Raw genomic sequence first — 13,177 nt, 5'->3', positions numbered from 1 at the left:
GGCCTGAGACCTACGGCTGGACCATGAGTTTGATCAATATGGGTGACTGTCATGTTCTAACTGCTACTCTTTAAAGGGGTTGCTTTTACATCTAGGTTATCATGTTTCCTTCAAACACTACAGAATACAGGGGAATCAGGGTTCATTTATGGCAGAACTTAGAACTGGAGAACATTTTGCTAACTTCCCTAAAATGTAAGTATCCTGTTATGAAGATACAGGCAAAAGATCATCAAACTCCTCCTTCAGCAACAGGGCTTCTCTCCCTCACAAAGCCTCCTGTTCAGCATTAGCTAAGGACTCAGCAGGGAACACATCAGATTAAATCCCTGCCCTCATGAAACTTACCCCTGGGATGTTTAGAAAATATCCAAAAGGAAGGAAGCTTGGTGCCTTTTGCAATTTCATGTTGATGTTGGACATGCCCCAGTTTATTTATACATCCAGTTATAAATCCATCGAACAGCATTACTGTCCATCTTATTCACAAGAACAATTGAGGAGACATGCTTAGCTGAAATCAAGCAATTGCTGCTAAAAAGTGCACAAAAGATGCTAACTTCCTCCTACAAAGTTAAATCCTTCCTCGTGACATTCACAGCACTCCACAGTTTCACCACAATCCACTTTCAGCCCCAATTTTCCTTACCACACCACAAGAATCCTACATCCCTGCTGACTGGACTATTTGCTATTTCTTGAACATAATAAGCCTTGTACCCATGTGCCTGTGTGTCCTTTGCGTCTTGTTTAAGAACAACCTCCTCCTCGAATCCTACCTGTCAAAATCCTACTCATCTTTAAGGCTTGTCTTAAATAAATCCTCCTCAATAATGCTTTTTCTTGATTCCTCCAAAAGGATTTGACTTGTTATACTTGAATTTATTTAGAGGCATGTTTACATCTCCTCCTATTAAACATTTTCTGTAGCTTATCACAGCCTGCAGCTCCTCCCGCTGATGGCCTTAACCATTTTTGTACATTGTATGAGGGCTGGCAGAACACCTTGCACATAGCAGGCATTGAAAACATAAGTGCTGAGTGAATTAAATCTCCAACCTAACAGTGCTACAAAAAAGACAGGTATTTTGCTACGATCTTTGCCCTGGTTATATAAATCAGAGCAGAAAGCATCATTTAAAAACTGTTTTAATCAACAGATAGTCCTTGTATGCACTACAGAAAAAAACTTCTGCATTTTGAGAATAGAAACAAGAGTGGAAAAACATGGAGAAATGGGTAGAAAAGTGAGTATAAAAAGTAAATTCAGCTAACTCCCCCATTCGTTCTGTGTTGTTTCCATTTCTTATTTTTTGTTTGAGTTTTGACATCTTAAAAACCTTTCTGACTGGGGAGACTGTCCCTCCTGGGGCTGGCCAATTCTCAGAGTTAGCAAGGGCCAAGCCAGGAGCAGCCCTTTGATATGGAAACAAACCAGTCCAGAGCCAGACTTCCTCTATCAGGCCTGTCCACCCCAGGATGCATTATTCCTCTGCCTTAATCATCCCATGGCCAGGTACCAGGCAACTATAGAACATTTGTAGAGCTTAGAGCCTGCTGACACCATGCAAACTAGCCAGTCCTAAAGTGCTCTGTCTGCCCTGCTTTGCCTTTCTGCAGAAACCCCAATAAACTCTCTAGCCTCGGCTTTCCCCTCTCCTTGCTTTCTGCCTCCTGACCACCCTGAGGCTTCCCCACGTGCCCTGTGTGGTGAGCCGTGCCTCCCGTCTCTAGGGCCCGTGAGTATAATAAACCTTATGGCTGCACTTGACTGACCATTTCATAAAGAACACAGAACACCTTCAAAGTATCGGTTACCAAGGGAGTGTAAATCTTAAACCTCTGAGACTTCTATGCAAACATTCATTTTTTCCATTTAAAGGCATAGATAAAGTCCAAGTTCACAGTGGTCTAATCTTTGGTTTCATTGCACTGGGATTACTGGGAGGGAAGGCAGGGACAGAGGCAGAAGTAGCCAGGTGGTTCTGGAGGGTTGGAGAGGAGGACATGGAGGGTGGGGAATGTGGGGATCAATGGGAGAGAGAGAACATCGGAGAAAAACAGAGACACATAATGAAATCATGCAGCAGCATGTGACTGTAGAACCGTGAAAAAGTCTGCAAAACTAGAGAGACAGCTATAACCAGGAATATTGGTCAAGCGTGGAGAGAGGATTCTCATTACATAGGTACACATGCTAGGGCTGAGAATAACACAGGGCATGGACACCATTCATCAAGCAAAGTTGTAGTAGCAAATACTTTGGTAACATTGAAACGAGCAGTCAACTAAGCTCTGAGACTATATTAAGTTTCCTTGTATTTTGAATTCTAACCACTGTGCAAATAAGTCCTGGGTAGGTGTGTATTATCAGTGGGACTTGTCTTTAAGGATAAGCCTCAGTTTCCTTTCTTTGCTGAAGTGTCAGTAATCTGTAAGTGTGGTCAGATGCTTCCTATGTGGTTTGCCCCTCCTCCTGACTCTTACACAAGCTGTCTCCTTTGGGTCTGTTCTTTGAAACCCGACCCAACTGAACTCAGATCCTCCTCTTTATAACCAACTGCCTTGAGTATATGACTGATTTTTGAAGAACTAGATAATTTTTGTCCTTGAGTCACGCTGTGAACTGAATTGTGTCCCCCCCCCCCCAAATTCATCTGTTGAAACCCTCACCCCCAATGTGACTGTATTTGGAGTAAGGAAGTAATCAAGGTCAGATGAGGTCATGACGATGGAACCCTAATATAAGATTAATGTCCTTATAAGAAGAGACATCAGGCGGGGCTCAGTGGCTCACGCCTGTAATCCCAGCATTTTGGGAGGCCGAGGCGGGCAGATCACTTCAGGCCAGGAGTTCAAGACCAGCCTGGCCAACATGGTGAAACCCCACCTCTACTAAAAAAAAAAAATACAAAACTTAGCTGAGCATGGTGGCACAAGCCTGTAATTCTAGCTACTCAGGAGGCTGAGGCAGGAGAATCGCTTGAACCCAGGAGGTGGAGGTTGCAGGATCATGCCACTGCACTCCAGCCTGGGCAACAGAGCAGAAACTGTTTTTTTTTTTTTTTTAAAAAAAAAAAGCAGAAGAGATATCAGAGATCTCTTTCTCTCTCCCTGTTATGTGAGAACATAGAGAGAAGGCAGCAGTCTACAAGCCAGCAAAAGAGATGTCACTAGAAACCGAACCCTATGGACCTTGATCTTGGACTTTGCAGCCTCCAGAACTAAGAGAAATATATTTCTGTTGTGTAAACTACCCAATCTACATTCTTTTGTTGTGGCAGCCCAAGCAGAATAACACAACTTATAAAACAAAGGGGCCGATTTTCTACCTTCTTAAGCAGATTAAAACATACAATGCTAAAACACAAAGAAAGCTGATTTTTTTTAAGATTTGGGAATAGGCCGGGCAAGGTGGCTCATTCCTGTAATCCCAGCACTTTGGGAGGCAGAGGTGGGCAGATCACTTGAGCCCAGGAGTTTCAGACCAGCCTGGGCAACTTGGTGAAATTCCTTCTCTACAAAATATACAAAAATTAGCCAGGCGTGGTGGCATGTGCTTGTAGTTCCAGCTACTCAGGAGGCTGAGGTGGGAGGATCACTTGTGCCTGGGAGGTGGAGGCTGCAGTGAGCCGTGATTGTGCTACTGCACTCCAGCCTGGAAGACACAGTGAGACCCTGTTTCAAAAAAAGAAAAAAAAAAGTGGGGGGGGCGGGGAATCTTGGTGGAGATAGTATAAACAAATGGTTATAAATGAGAATTCTGGAGTCAAACAAAATAGGTTCATGCTTATCTGTCACTTACTAGCTAAGTAACTACGACCAAGTCCTTTAATTTCTCCAAATTTCATGTTCATCTGTGAAAAGAGGTAATAATGATAACAATATCAAAGAGTATGTGGTAAAGTTCTCAAAAAAGGCTAACGACATTATTATTACCCAAATGTGAACATCTGACTGTGAAGTCCAGCTAAATTGATTTATCCTTCATTCAACTGGCATGCCAGGGGCACCTGCCACAGGTACCTTACACAGAAGGCATAGGTTATTCATGCGGCGTAGAACATCTGACTTCTGGAGCCAGAATGCCACGGAGAAGTGACTGATGATGACTTAGAGAGGCAGGAGAGAGTGGCTTTTGCCTTCATCACCCTTTTGGGGTCACCCATCACTCCAAGGATTCCAAGAAGGATGCATTTCACTTCAGATCACATTCATTACACAACAAGCTCTGTCGGACACTGTACTTCTGGAAACAAAGGAAACTGATGCCAACAACCCCTGGCCCTGTATCACATGCTGTTGCATGGTTGATGCTGGAGGAGGTGAGATGGAAAGAGATTTTAACAAGAAACGAAGCAAGACAGACAGGGAGAATGAGAGAACTTCTCCCCACCTGGCTGATGAACAGAAGAAATTTGTAAGACAAATACTCTCCAAATTAATTACATTTTCCTGATAAAGTGGAAGCAAATGCCACAGTAGAGGTATTTCTGCATGACTTTCCTTGACTGTGAATTTGGAAGTAGTTCCAGTTCAGCCTCACATTTCCTCCAGCATTCTACCAGATCATTAGCCACTGTCACTCCCCATTAATCATGTTTGGTGTCTTTCAATTGTCCTGTGTTTCCTTTCAAACATGTCAACAGAGCAGCAGACACTGACAACAGACTAAAACTCATGAGTCTCAATTTAGAGTTCTGGAATTCTTAGTTTATTAATTCCTTCTGACATGGCCCAGATGTCTTCAGAGCAATTAGTAACAGAACAGGGTTAATGTAGCTACCTCATGGTGATGCAGATTCATTATAACTGATTGCTCACTTATAAAAATTAAGCAAGTCTAATTGAGTTTAAGCCCAAAAGGATAGCGCTAGATTTGCAGTCCACAGACTTCTCCACCTGTCTTGCTTTATCATGTTTAAGAGGTTACCAGGTACTACATAGTAAGGATATTAGCTTTTTGTGTATTTTTATTCATTTGATCCAAGCTGTATAGAGGTAAGGCATATAGATAATAGAGTCTACTCTCTCAGGAAAGGACCAGGGAAGCCAGAGAGATGGGGCCAATTGAGATATCTTCGGTCTCTCATATGTAAAGAACCCTGTGGATACAAGGCCACCTGAGCTCCTGGGCTCATAGATGAAACTCAAGTTTGCCTCCATTAATGAGATAACTAGATAAATCGGAGGTGTCGTTAGTTAAGAAATTCTGCTGACTCTTCTTTTTACAATGTCTTATCTACTGGTTTGCTCTCTCTCTTCTCACTGATATCGGTCAGATACTTGTTAGCCCATATCTCAATGACTGGAGAAGCCTCTTCAATGGTATCCGTGGCTCAGGGTATCCCTGGCTCAATGGTATCCCATGGCTCAGTCCATTTAACTGATCTGACTTTGGAGTGCATGGCCTAGAGCTAGCCTCGGTGGTGGCTTCTCTGATAGGCCTTCAACCTGCTCCTCTTTCTGCTCCTTCTACATGGTGATCCAAGACAATCTCTTAAAGGCTAGTTTTCATCATATCACTCCTCTGCTTAAAAACCTCCAAAGTCTTTTCACCACCTAGGGATTAAAATCTAAATCTTTTTATGCCTTTTTCTAGTGAGTCCTGTCTCTCAGTATACCTCAGAATGAAGCTTCCACCCCTACTCAGCCAACTCCTCAATGACAGAAAATGTTGCCACCTCTGAGGCTTTATCTAGGGTCTTCTTTCCTGGAATACTCTTCCCTCATTTTCTATAAATGTCCTTCATGCTTGAAAAGTCAGTTCAAGCTTCAGCCTTCTCTTTATCAGACTGCATTGAACTGTAAGTGTTACTGCTAACAGTAGTTATGTTAGTACTCTCTCTCTACGTATATATATGCATTCATTAAACCAGGGGTCCCCAACCACCAGGGCCATGAACCTGTACTGGTCCCCGGCCTATTAGGAACCAGGCTGCACAGCAGGAGGTGAGTGGCAGGTGAGTGAGCAAACCTTCATTTGTATTTACAGCCACTCCCCATTGCTCACCATTACCTCCTGAGCTCTGCCTCCTGTCAAATCAACAGCAGCATTAGATGAGCGCGAACCCTATTGTGAACTGCGCATGTGAGGAGTCCAGGTTGCGTGTTCCTTATGAAAATCCACTGCCTGACGATGGGTCACTGTCTCCTACCACCCTTAGATGGACTGTCTAGTTGCAGGAAAACAAGCTCAGGGCTCCCACAGATTCTACATTATGGTGAGCTGTATAATGATTTAATTATATTTTACAATGTAATAATAATAGAAATAAAGTGCACAACGAATGTAATGCACTTGAATCATCCCGAAATAATCTCTCCCACCCCACCTCCGGTCTGTGGAAAAATGGTCTTCCACAAAACTGGTCCTTGGCGCCAGAAAGGTTGAGGATAGCTGCATTAAACTGTTATATATTCCTATCTACTTTGATACTTAGTACAGTATTCTGCCTATTGTAGATGTGTTGAATAAATATGTACTACATGTAGGGGTTTATTTTGTACAATGTTTAATCTTTCTTAAGGGAAATTTGACATCAAAACCTTAAAGGGTGCATAATCTTTGACTCAACAGTTATAATTTTAGAAATAAATTACAGAAAACTCAGAAGTGCTTATGAAGACATATGCAGGCTGTTGCAGTTGTTTGCTGTTGTGATTTAACAATAAGGAAGATGGAAAAACTTTAAGGGGTCAGTCAATTAAACCCTGATCCATCCAAGCAGCTAATAAAATCATGTTGTGGAATTGTTACTAACATGAAAATCAGTTTACAACATATCACCAAGTGCAAAAAGCAGGTGACAAAACAATACGTACAGCAACATTCAATTTTTATTCAATAGACAGACAGATGGACAGTGGATATTGCCTAGAAGGAGGCTTATGGGACCTTTTCTCCTTTGTAGTTTTCTGTGAATTTCAATTTTTGGACATCGAACAAAAGTGTTATTGATATGTTAGATGGTTCCGTTGATGGAAATTTGCTCTTTCAAGCCATACACATCTGACTTGGATGGACACACACATTAATAGATTAGTTTGACATGAGCCCATGTCTAAGATGGACTCTTATGGAACTCAGTATCACGTGAAAGACAGCCTGCTCTGGAAACAACATTAGCTGAACTTGGAGTTGAGAAATATAGCATCGATTGTGCCTCTATTACAGAATTCCTGTCAGCCCTGGAAGTCACTTACTTTTCTTGAACCTCAGTGTTTCTCCTATAAGATAGGTGAATATTTTTCCCTAATTCCACCCCCATTACATGTTACAAAATGTTATAATGATTACCTAGGTAGTATTTGTCAAAATACTGAGTGCTTTTTAAAAAGGCAGTCGATCAGCATCAGGTGAAACTATTATCAAAGTTGGAGAAATGACCCTCTGAAATATTTTAATCTCTGATTATACCACAGCCTTAAATCACAAAGTGGTATCTAATTCATGTGCCAAAGTGCAGTGAAGTACAATTTCACCGAGTGCTCAATTTAATACCTGTGGATACATTCATTAAGTAACACTTCAGAAACACTGCAAAGTACGTGCGCAATCATTTTAGGACAACATTGCTAAGCTTACTCTTCTTTTAAAAGTATTTACCACATAATTTGCAGATTGTCTTTTTTTTTTTCCCCCTAAGAGAACAGACAGCACTGACATGAATTTTAATAGGTGAAATACACTGGGCTTCAGATCAATAACTTAAAGACAAAAAATTTAAAACCTTGACAGACTCATATGAAGAAGGCACTATTCCTTATCGTTGCAAAAATGTTGACATTGAATCGATTTCGCCTAGATGAGCAAATAATCTTGAATTAGTCACTTAAATACAATGTACACATTTACAGATACACATGACTGAAAGCTCTTGGCATATGGCTGGTAGGTGGATATCAAATGCTGCTTGACACAAAAACACAAACCCTGGTCATGACTGCAGATATCAAGACACACACAGAAACACCCAAACATCCCACAGGGCAACCTCCCCAGAGAGCTGCCTTTAGGCCTCAGTTAAAAAAACAAGAGAAAAAGAAAATCCCTTGAAGGGAAGGAGGGACTGCTTGCCCCAGAAGACGTCTGCACTCACCTGTTAAGTGGTTGGCAATCCTGGTAGAGGGTTTGGGAGGCAGGGCCGGGGGCTGCTTGAGAAGGGGCAGCTGCTTCACTGGGGTCTCTTCATGGTCTCCAGGGAAAGCAGCAGGTTTTTTGGGGGGCAGTAGCAGGACTGGTTTGGCTGAAGGATCTTGGGACAGGAGGACTCCAGACTCACTGGCAGAGGGACTCTCTTCAGACACTGAGGGGACAACCACATGATACACAGGAGACATTACACAAACGCAGTGCAGGCGGGGCCAGCGGGGAACACAGGACAGGGACTCGGGTTGGCAACACAGCGGAGCACTGATGCTTCAGGCTGCCACGCATGTGTAGAGAGCTATAGCGAGGACACCAGAAATCCAGTGAAGCAGGAGGGACAGAGAGAGGAGGCAGAGGAAGAGAGAGAGTGGAGGCGGGAAGAGCAACAGGGAGAAAGAGGAGGAGGACGTTTTCTCAAAACCGTCAAACACTTGACCATTTCAAACTCAGCTTTGGTCATACAAACCCTACGCATGCTCTAAGATGTGACTCATGGGGCACAGCAGGAATCACCAGGATGGCCAGTACAGAAGGCCCAGGGTGCAGAGCCCCTCTAAGCCAAACCAGAACTGCTGAATGCCAGCAGCCTCGCTGGGGCCTGCTTGCCCTTTGCTGAGGGGCAAGAGGGAGTGGATTCAAACAAGTGGAGGGGCTCAGTTTTGTCCACTGGGTCCGCTCTGTCTCTGCTGTCAGATCTGCGACACTGGGTACAGATGACAGCCTGGAACGCTGACACCACGTAGGCTGCCCCCCCAGGCACTGGACGGCTGCTCCTCCAGGTTCTGGAGTGCCCGGCGCTGAGCAGCAGCCTCTCAGCCCAAATTCTGTAGTTTTAGCAACAGCATCCTGCCCCCACCAGCTCCTGTAAACTTTGACGAGGCGAAGGATGCTTTAAATCAACCTTTTAATCTTCCCCTTTCCTCTCTCTTCTTGCTCACCACAATTATAGTTTTCTTTTGTCAGTTCCTCCATTGCTCTTTGCACTGCATTGGACCCGTCGGGACCCGTCTCTTCCTTTCCTTCATGGGGCAACCCCTGACTGGCTTTCATGAAGAGCTGTCATTGGGTGGTGGCACACACCTTCCTGCCATGCTGGTAGCTTGCTGATGACAGATTGAAACTCTGTTGATTCTGCTGGAATGACAGATTTTTACTATAACAATCAAATCTATCTGACTTCAATGTCACAAGGAAGTCTGGATTCTTTTTTTAAAAAAGCACTGCTTTCATTGGGAAACCCTCCCTGAGGTTGGAGGGTGTAACTCCACTGCATCTCCTCTCACCTTCCGCCACTGCCTCAGTGAGAAAGCCTGTAAGGGACTCCTCCCCTCCCCACCCTCCTTCCTCCTGCCTGATCAGGTGTTCTGTGCAGCACCAAAGCCCTGCAGAAAATCCTCATGAGCACTACATTCTCCTGCCTCAGGGACACTATTATTGTCAGTGTGGCACACAGTGATGGAGCAATGACGCACCAGGTCCCATAACGAAGCATGGGAATTAACCCTGTGAAACCCCATCCCTCCCACCCTCCCACGTGACTGCCTGTGGATGTGGATTTTGCACATGATGGGGACAAAGGCCTCTCTATCTATACTCTGGATATTGCAAGAGGTTCCTTCTCCCAGACTCATCTCCTGATGAGTACCACTGCTCACTAGCTGTCAGGAGGGACCTATTTTGGGGCAAATTAGGACCACTCTGCAAACCTTCTGAGAGGATGAGTGTTGGCCACTCAGCCACCTTTGGACCAAAGAAGGAGATGACAGTCAGAGGGCATCAAAAATCAGCTATCAGCAGGATACAATTCAATCAGTAAATTATATACAGTTTCATAGACAATTAAATTAATTGACTATATCCAGTAAATTGATACAAGTATTAACTGGCATACTGGAACTAAGACTAAAGGACCTTTCAGACAGACGAATTTGATAGGTATCATATAGAAATGTAGGATTCCTCAGCTTTATCTTCACAGAGATGAATGTTAAAAAAACAAAATAATAATATTTTAAATCATCAATGTTATACAAATAAGCCATATTGCCTTTAAAGAGATTAAGGTAGTAAAGAGTTTTTTAAACACTGTAGGATAATAAGTGTAAGTATATTCCATTTTTAAAAATACTCAGTATGTACTAAAAACTAATCTGTTTCACTAAATTTCCAGATCCTCATGCTCAGGATAGTCCAAAATAGAATTCCAAGTCCAGCCAGGCCAAAGATCTCTGGTGCCTGGCTGGACTTGGTGTCTGAGACCTGCTCTACAATCCTGCCAGGGCATTACCTGGCCCATCCATGATGTCTGACGGTTGGAGCACCTCATATGAGCAGGGATCCCTGGGCATTGGGACTGGCTCCATTTCGGACAGGGCAGGCAGAGACAGCTGGCTGGAGCTCAGGGACTGCCCATTTTCTAGGGAGTCCTCTTCATTGGATATAGAGAGTTCCCCATCTGTCAGAGAGAAAAGGAGATTGCAGAGTTAGACAATGTCTGCCTTTCAAGAAAGAGTGGCACTTACTGCCTGCTGAGTCTAGATGCTGCTGAACAATCTTTATCAAGGTCAGCCTCTAAAACTAACATCTGTTCTTTTGCTTTTAAGACATTTATTTCATTGTTAGAGATATGTTGTCTAATCATCAGGGCAACAATTTCCAATGATCTTCAGCATTTTGCCTGTTTTCTCTGTGCCTTTCTAATCCGAATCCATCACATTTTCTATGTATTATTATTATTACTTTTTTTGAGACAGAGTTTCACTCTTGTTGCCCAGGCTGGAGTGCAATGGCATGATCTTGGCTCACGGCAACCTCCGCCTCCCGGGTTCAAGTGATTCTCCTGCCTCAGCCTCCCAAGTAGCTGGGATTACAGGCACGTGCCACCATGCCTGGCTGATTTTGTATTTTTATTAGAGATGGAGTTTCTCCGTGTTGGTCAGGCTGGTCTCAAACTCCCAATCTCAGGTGATCTGCCCACCTGGGCCTCCCAAAGTGCTGGGATTACAGGCATAGGCCACCGCGCCCGGCCATTTTCTATGTATTTTTAAAAATAAAAAGTAAATTAAAATTATTTTTTTCTCATAATTTCTAAAAACTTGGGAAAAAACTCAGCAAGCCTCAGAGATTGGAAGACCAGGATTGGGAATTCCTACTTCAAGGAGCAAAGGGCTTCATGTCACTCAACAGGCACCAAGGTCCTGTCTTCTGTTTGCCTCCACCCTCGTCCAATTTCTCTACTTGGATAAAGGATTAGGACAGCTCTCATCTGCACCTAACAGGCTGCAGCCACTCAGCGATGCTGGGAAGTGCCAGAATTCTCCCGGTGCCGACCACCAACCACGCCGCATAGTGCAGACTTTGATGTTGCTTAAAGCTCAGCAAAACAAGGACCACGGTGCAGGATCAAAGGCTCCCATACAATGGCCATTTGTCAAATCAAAATTCCCCCTGTGTGATTTCATCCTAGCCCAGGGGAGTCTTAGCTAACTAGACATTAAAGTCAAATTAATTTTTAAAGAGGACTGAAAGCTGTTCCAGCGAGATGAATAAACACCAGATGAAAGACTAAGTTCTGCGGAGTCAGAAACAGAAACCAGCAGAGCAATTACCCGACTTAAAACCAGAAGCAAGATGACGACTCGTAGAAAAGAAACAGTGAAGTGACTCCAGGGTGATTTTTGGGTAAATAATCCTTTCCTTTTGCTATGTTCCACCTCTAGTTTAATTTTATAAATCAGTGATCTATGGTGGCACAGAACCCCTCCATGGCCCACCCTCAATTAGAGTCCGTCCAGTGAATATCTGTTTAACAGAATAATCAACAAACCAACAGGCCTGAAACAGCATATGATTCAAGGGCATATGGTGTTTGACCTGAATCTTCTATAAGCATAGAAAAAAATATAATGAATGCCAAAAAAAAATCATCTGAAGCAGACAGTGTAAAGCACCAGCATTTGAAGAGTGTGTTGTTTTTTTTTTCTTTTTTTAATTCTGCTTTTTTATATGCCCAAAATGGTAGTAAAAGTTATTATAATTGGGATCAATAATATGATGATTACTCATTAATAAGAAAGCAAAAGCAGTGCAGACTGTAAGCCCATGCAATGGAAATCACACAGTTGAACTGGGAGTCTTTGGGATGGGAAGGGCTGAGCGTCAGTATGTCGCTATCACATCATGGATGCTCCCCAGTCTTCTTAACGTGCCTTTATTTAGCACGTTCAAACAGATGCCGTGGGAAGTAGCTCTGCTTCAATTTCCCAGTTGGTGGAATAATGATGCAGCTGCCATTCAGCCTAACACATCTCTAGGAAACCACTTTGATTCTTGATGTTCCAAAGTATAATAAAAGTGCTGGACGAGACAACCAGAGGGGATGGAGGTCTCAGGGCTCTTGCCAAGTTCTGCTTCTTTGGGGGAAGGATGCAATCAAATGATTGCCATACATTTTAACAGTTAAAAAGTACCATAGAAGCAACATTAGAAAAAAGAGATGTAACTGTGGTTGGACGACTCTAGACTCTCTCCATGAATCCTGGGCTTGGCTGGTAACAGAAAAGCAATATTGCTTGCTCCTCTTGGGACACACTAACTCTTGAAAAATTGGGCTCTCTATAGATTAAAAGTAATGTGGCTAAATCACAAAGGCCCAAACCACTTTGGAGAGGAAATAATCTTGGGAACTCCATTGTTACAATTGCTAAATACACATTTCCTTTGAAAAAGTAAAAACAGGAGAAGAAGGTGTAAGACACTGATCATATCACCACCCTACCTAACAGAAACAGTTTCCTCTTTTTGAACACGTTTTTCAAGATTGTAATCTTACTGTGTGCCAAATTTTGTGTCTTGCTTCCCCCTTACTATTATAAGCATAACTATCATCTTAATGATTATACTGGATGACTATATATCAATATTTACTTGGCTAGCTCCCATTTGGTTGGTTACAAAGGGATAGACTTATGCTATTGTGAAAAAAATGCAGTGAGGACCATTGTCTTGCATACAATTTTTCTGCAA

At 43.1% G+C, this 13,177-nt stretch overlaps 1 protein-coding gene across 6 annotated transcripts in view; it reads right to left on the bottom strand.

Annotated features, from left to right (window-relative positions):
• Window positions 1-13,177, bottom strand: part of PHACTR1 (phosphatase and actin regulator 1) — a 574,022-nt gene that overhangs the window by 92,347 nt on the left and 468,498 nt on the right. For 5 of the 6 annotated variants that reach the window (XM_054490800.2, XM_054490801.2, XM_054490802.2 and 2 more), the window contains 2 exons: window positions 10,440-10,607; window positions 8,103-8,309 (listed from right to left, as the gene is read on the bottom strand). In XM_054490800.2, coding sequence (XP_054346775.1) covers window positions 8,103-8,309; window positions 10,440-10,607 — 375 coding nt within the window. The remainder of the gene's footprint in view (window positions 1-8,102; window positions 8,310-10,439; window positions 10,608-13,177) is intronic. The other variant, XM_054490807.2, reaches the window with a different exon arrangement.

This window comes from Pongo pygmaeus, chromosome 5 (assembly GCF_028885625.2).
Source record: "Pongo pygmaeus isolate AG05252 chromosome 5, NHGRI_mPonPyg2-v2.0_pri, whole genome shotgun sequence".
NCBI classification, from domain to species: domain Eukaryota; kingdom Metazoa; phylum Chordata; class Mammalia; order Primates; family Hominidae; genus Pongo; species Pongo pygmaeus.
The sequence above is the reverse complement of the archived record's forward strand: the minus strand, read 5'-3'. Positions and strand labels throughout refer to the sequence as shown.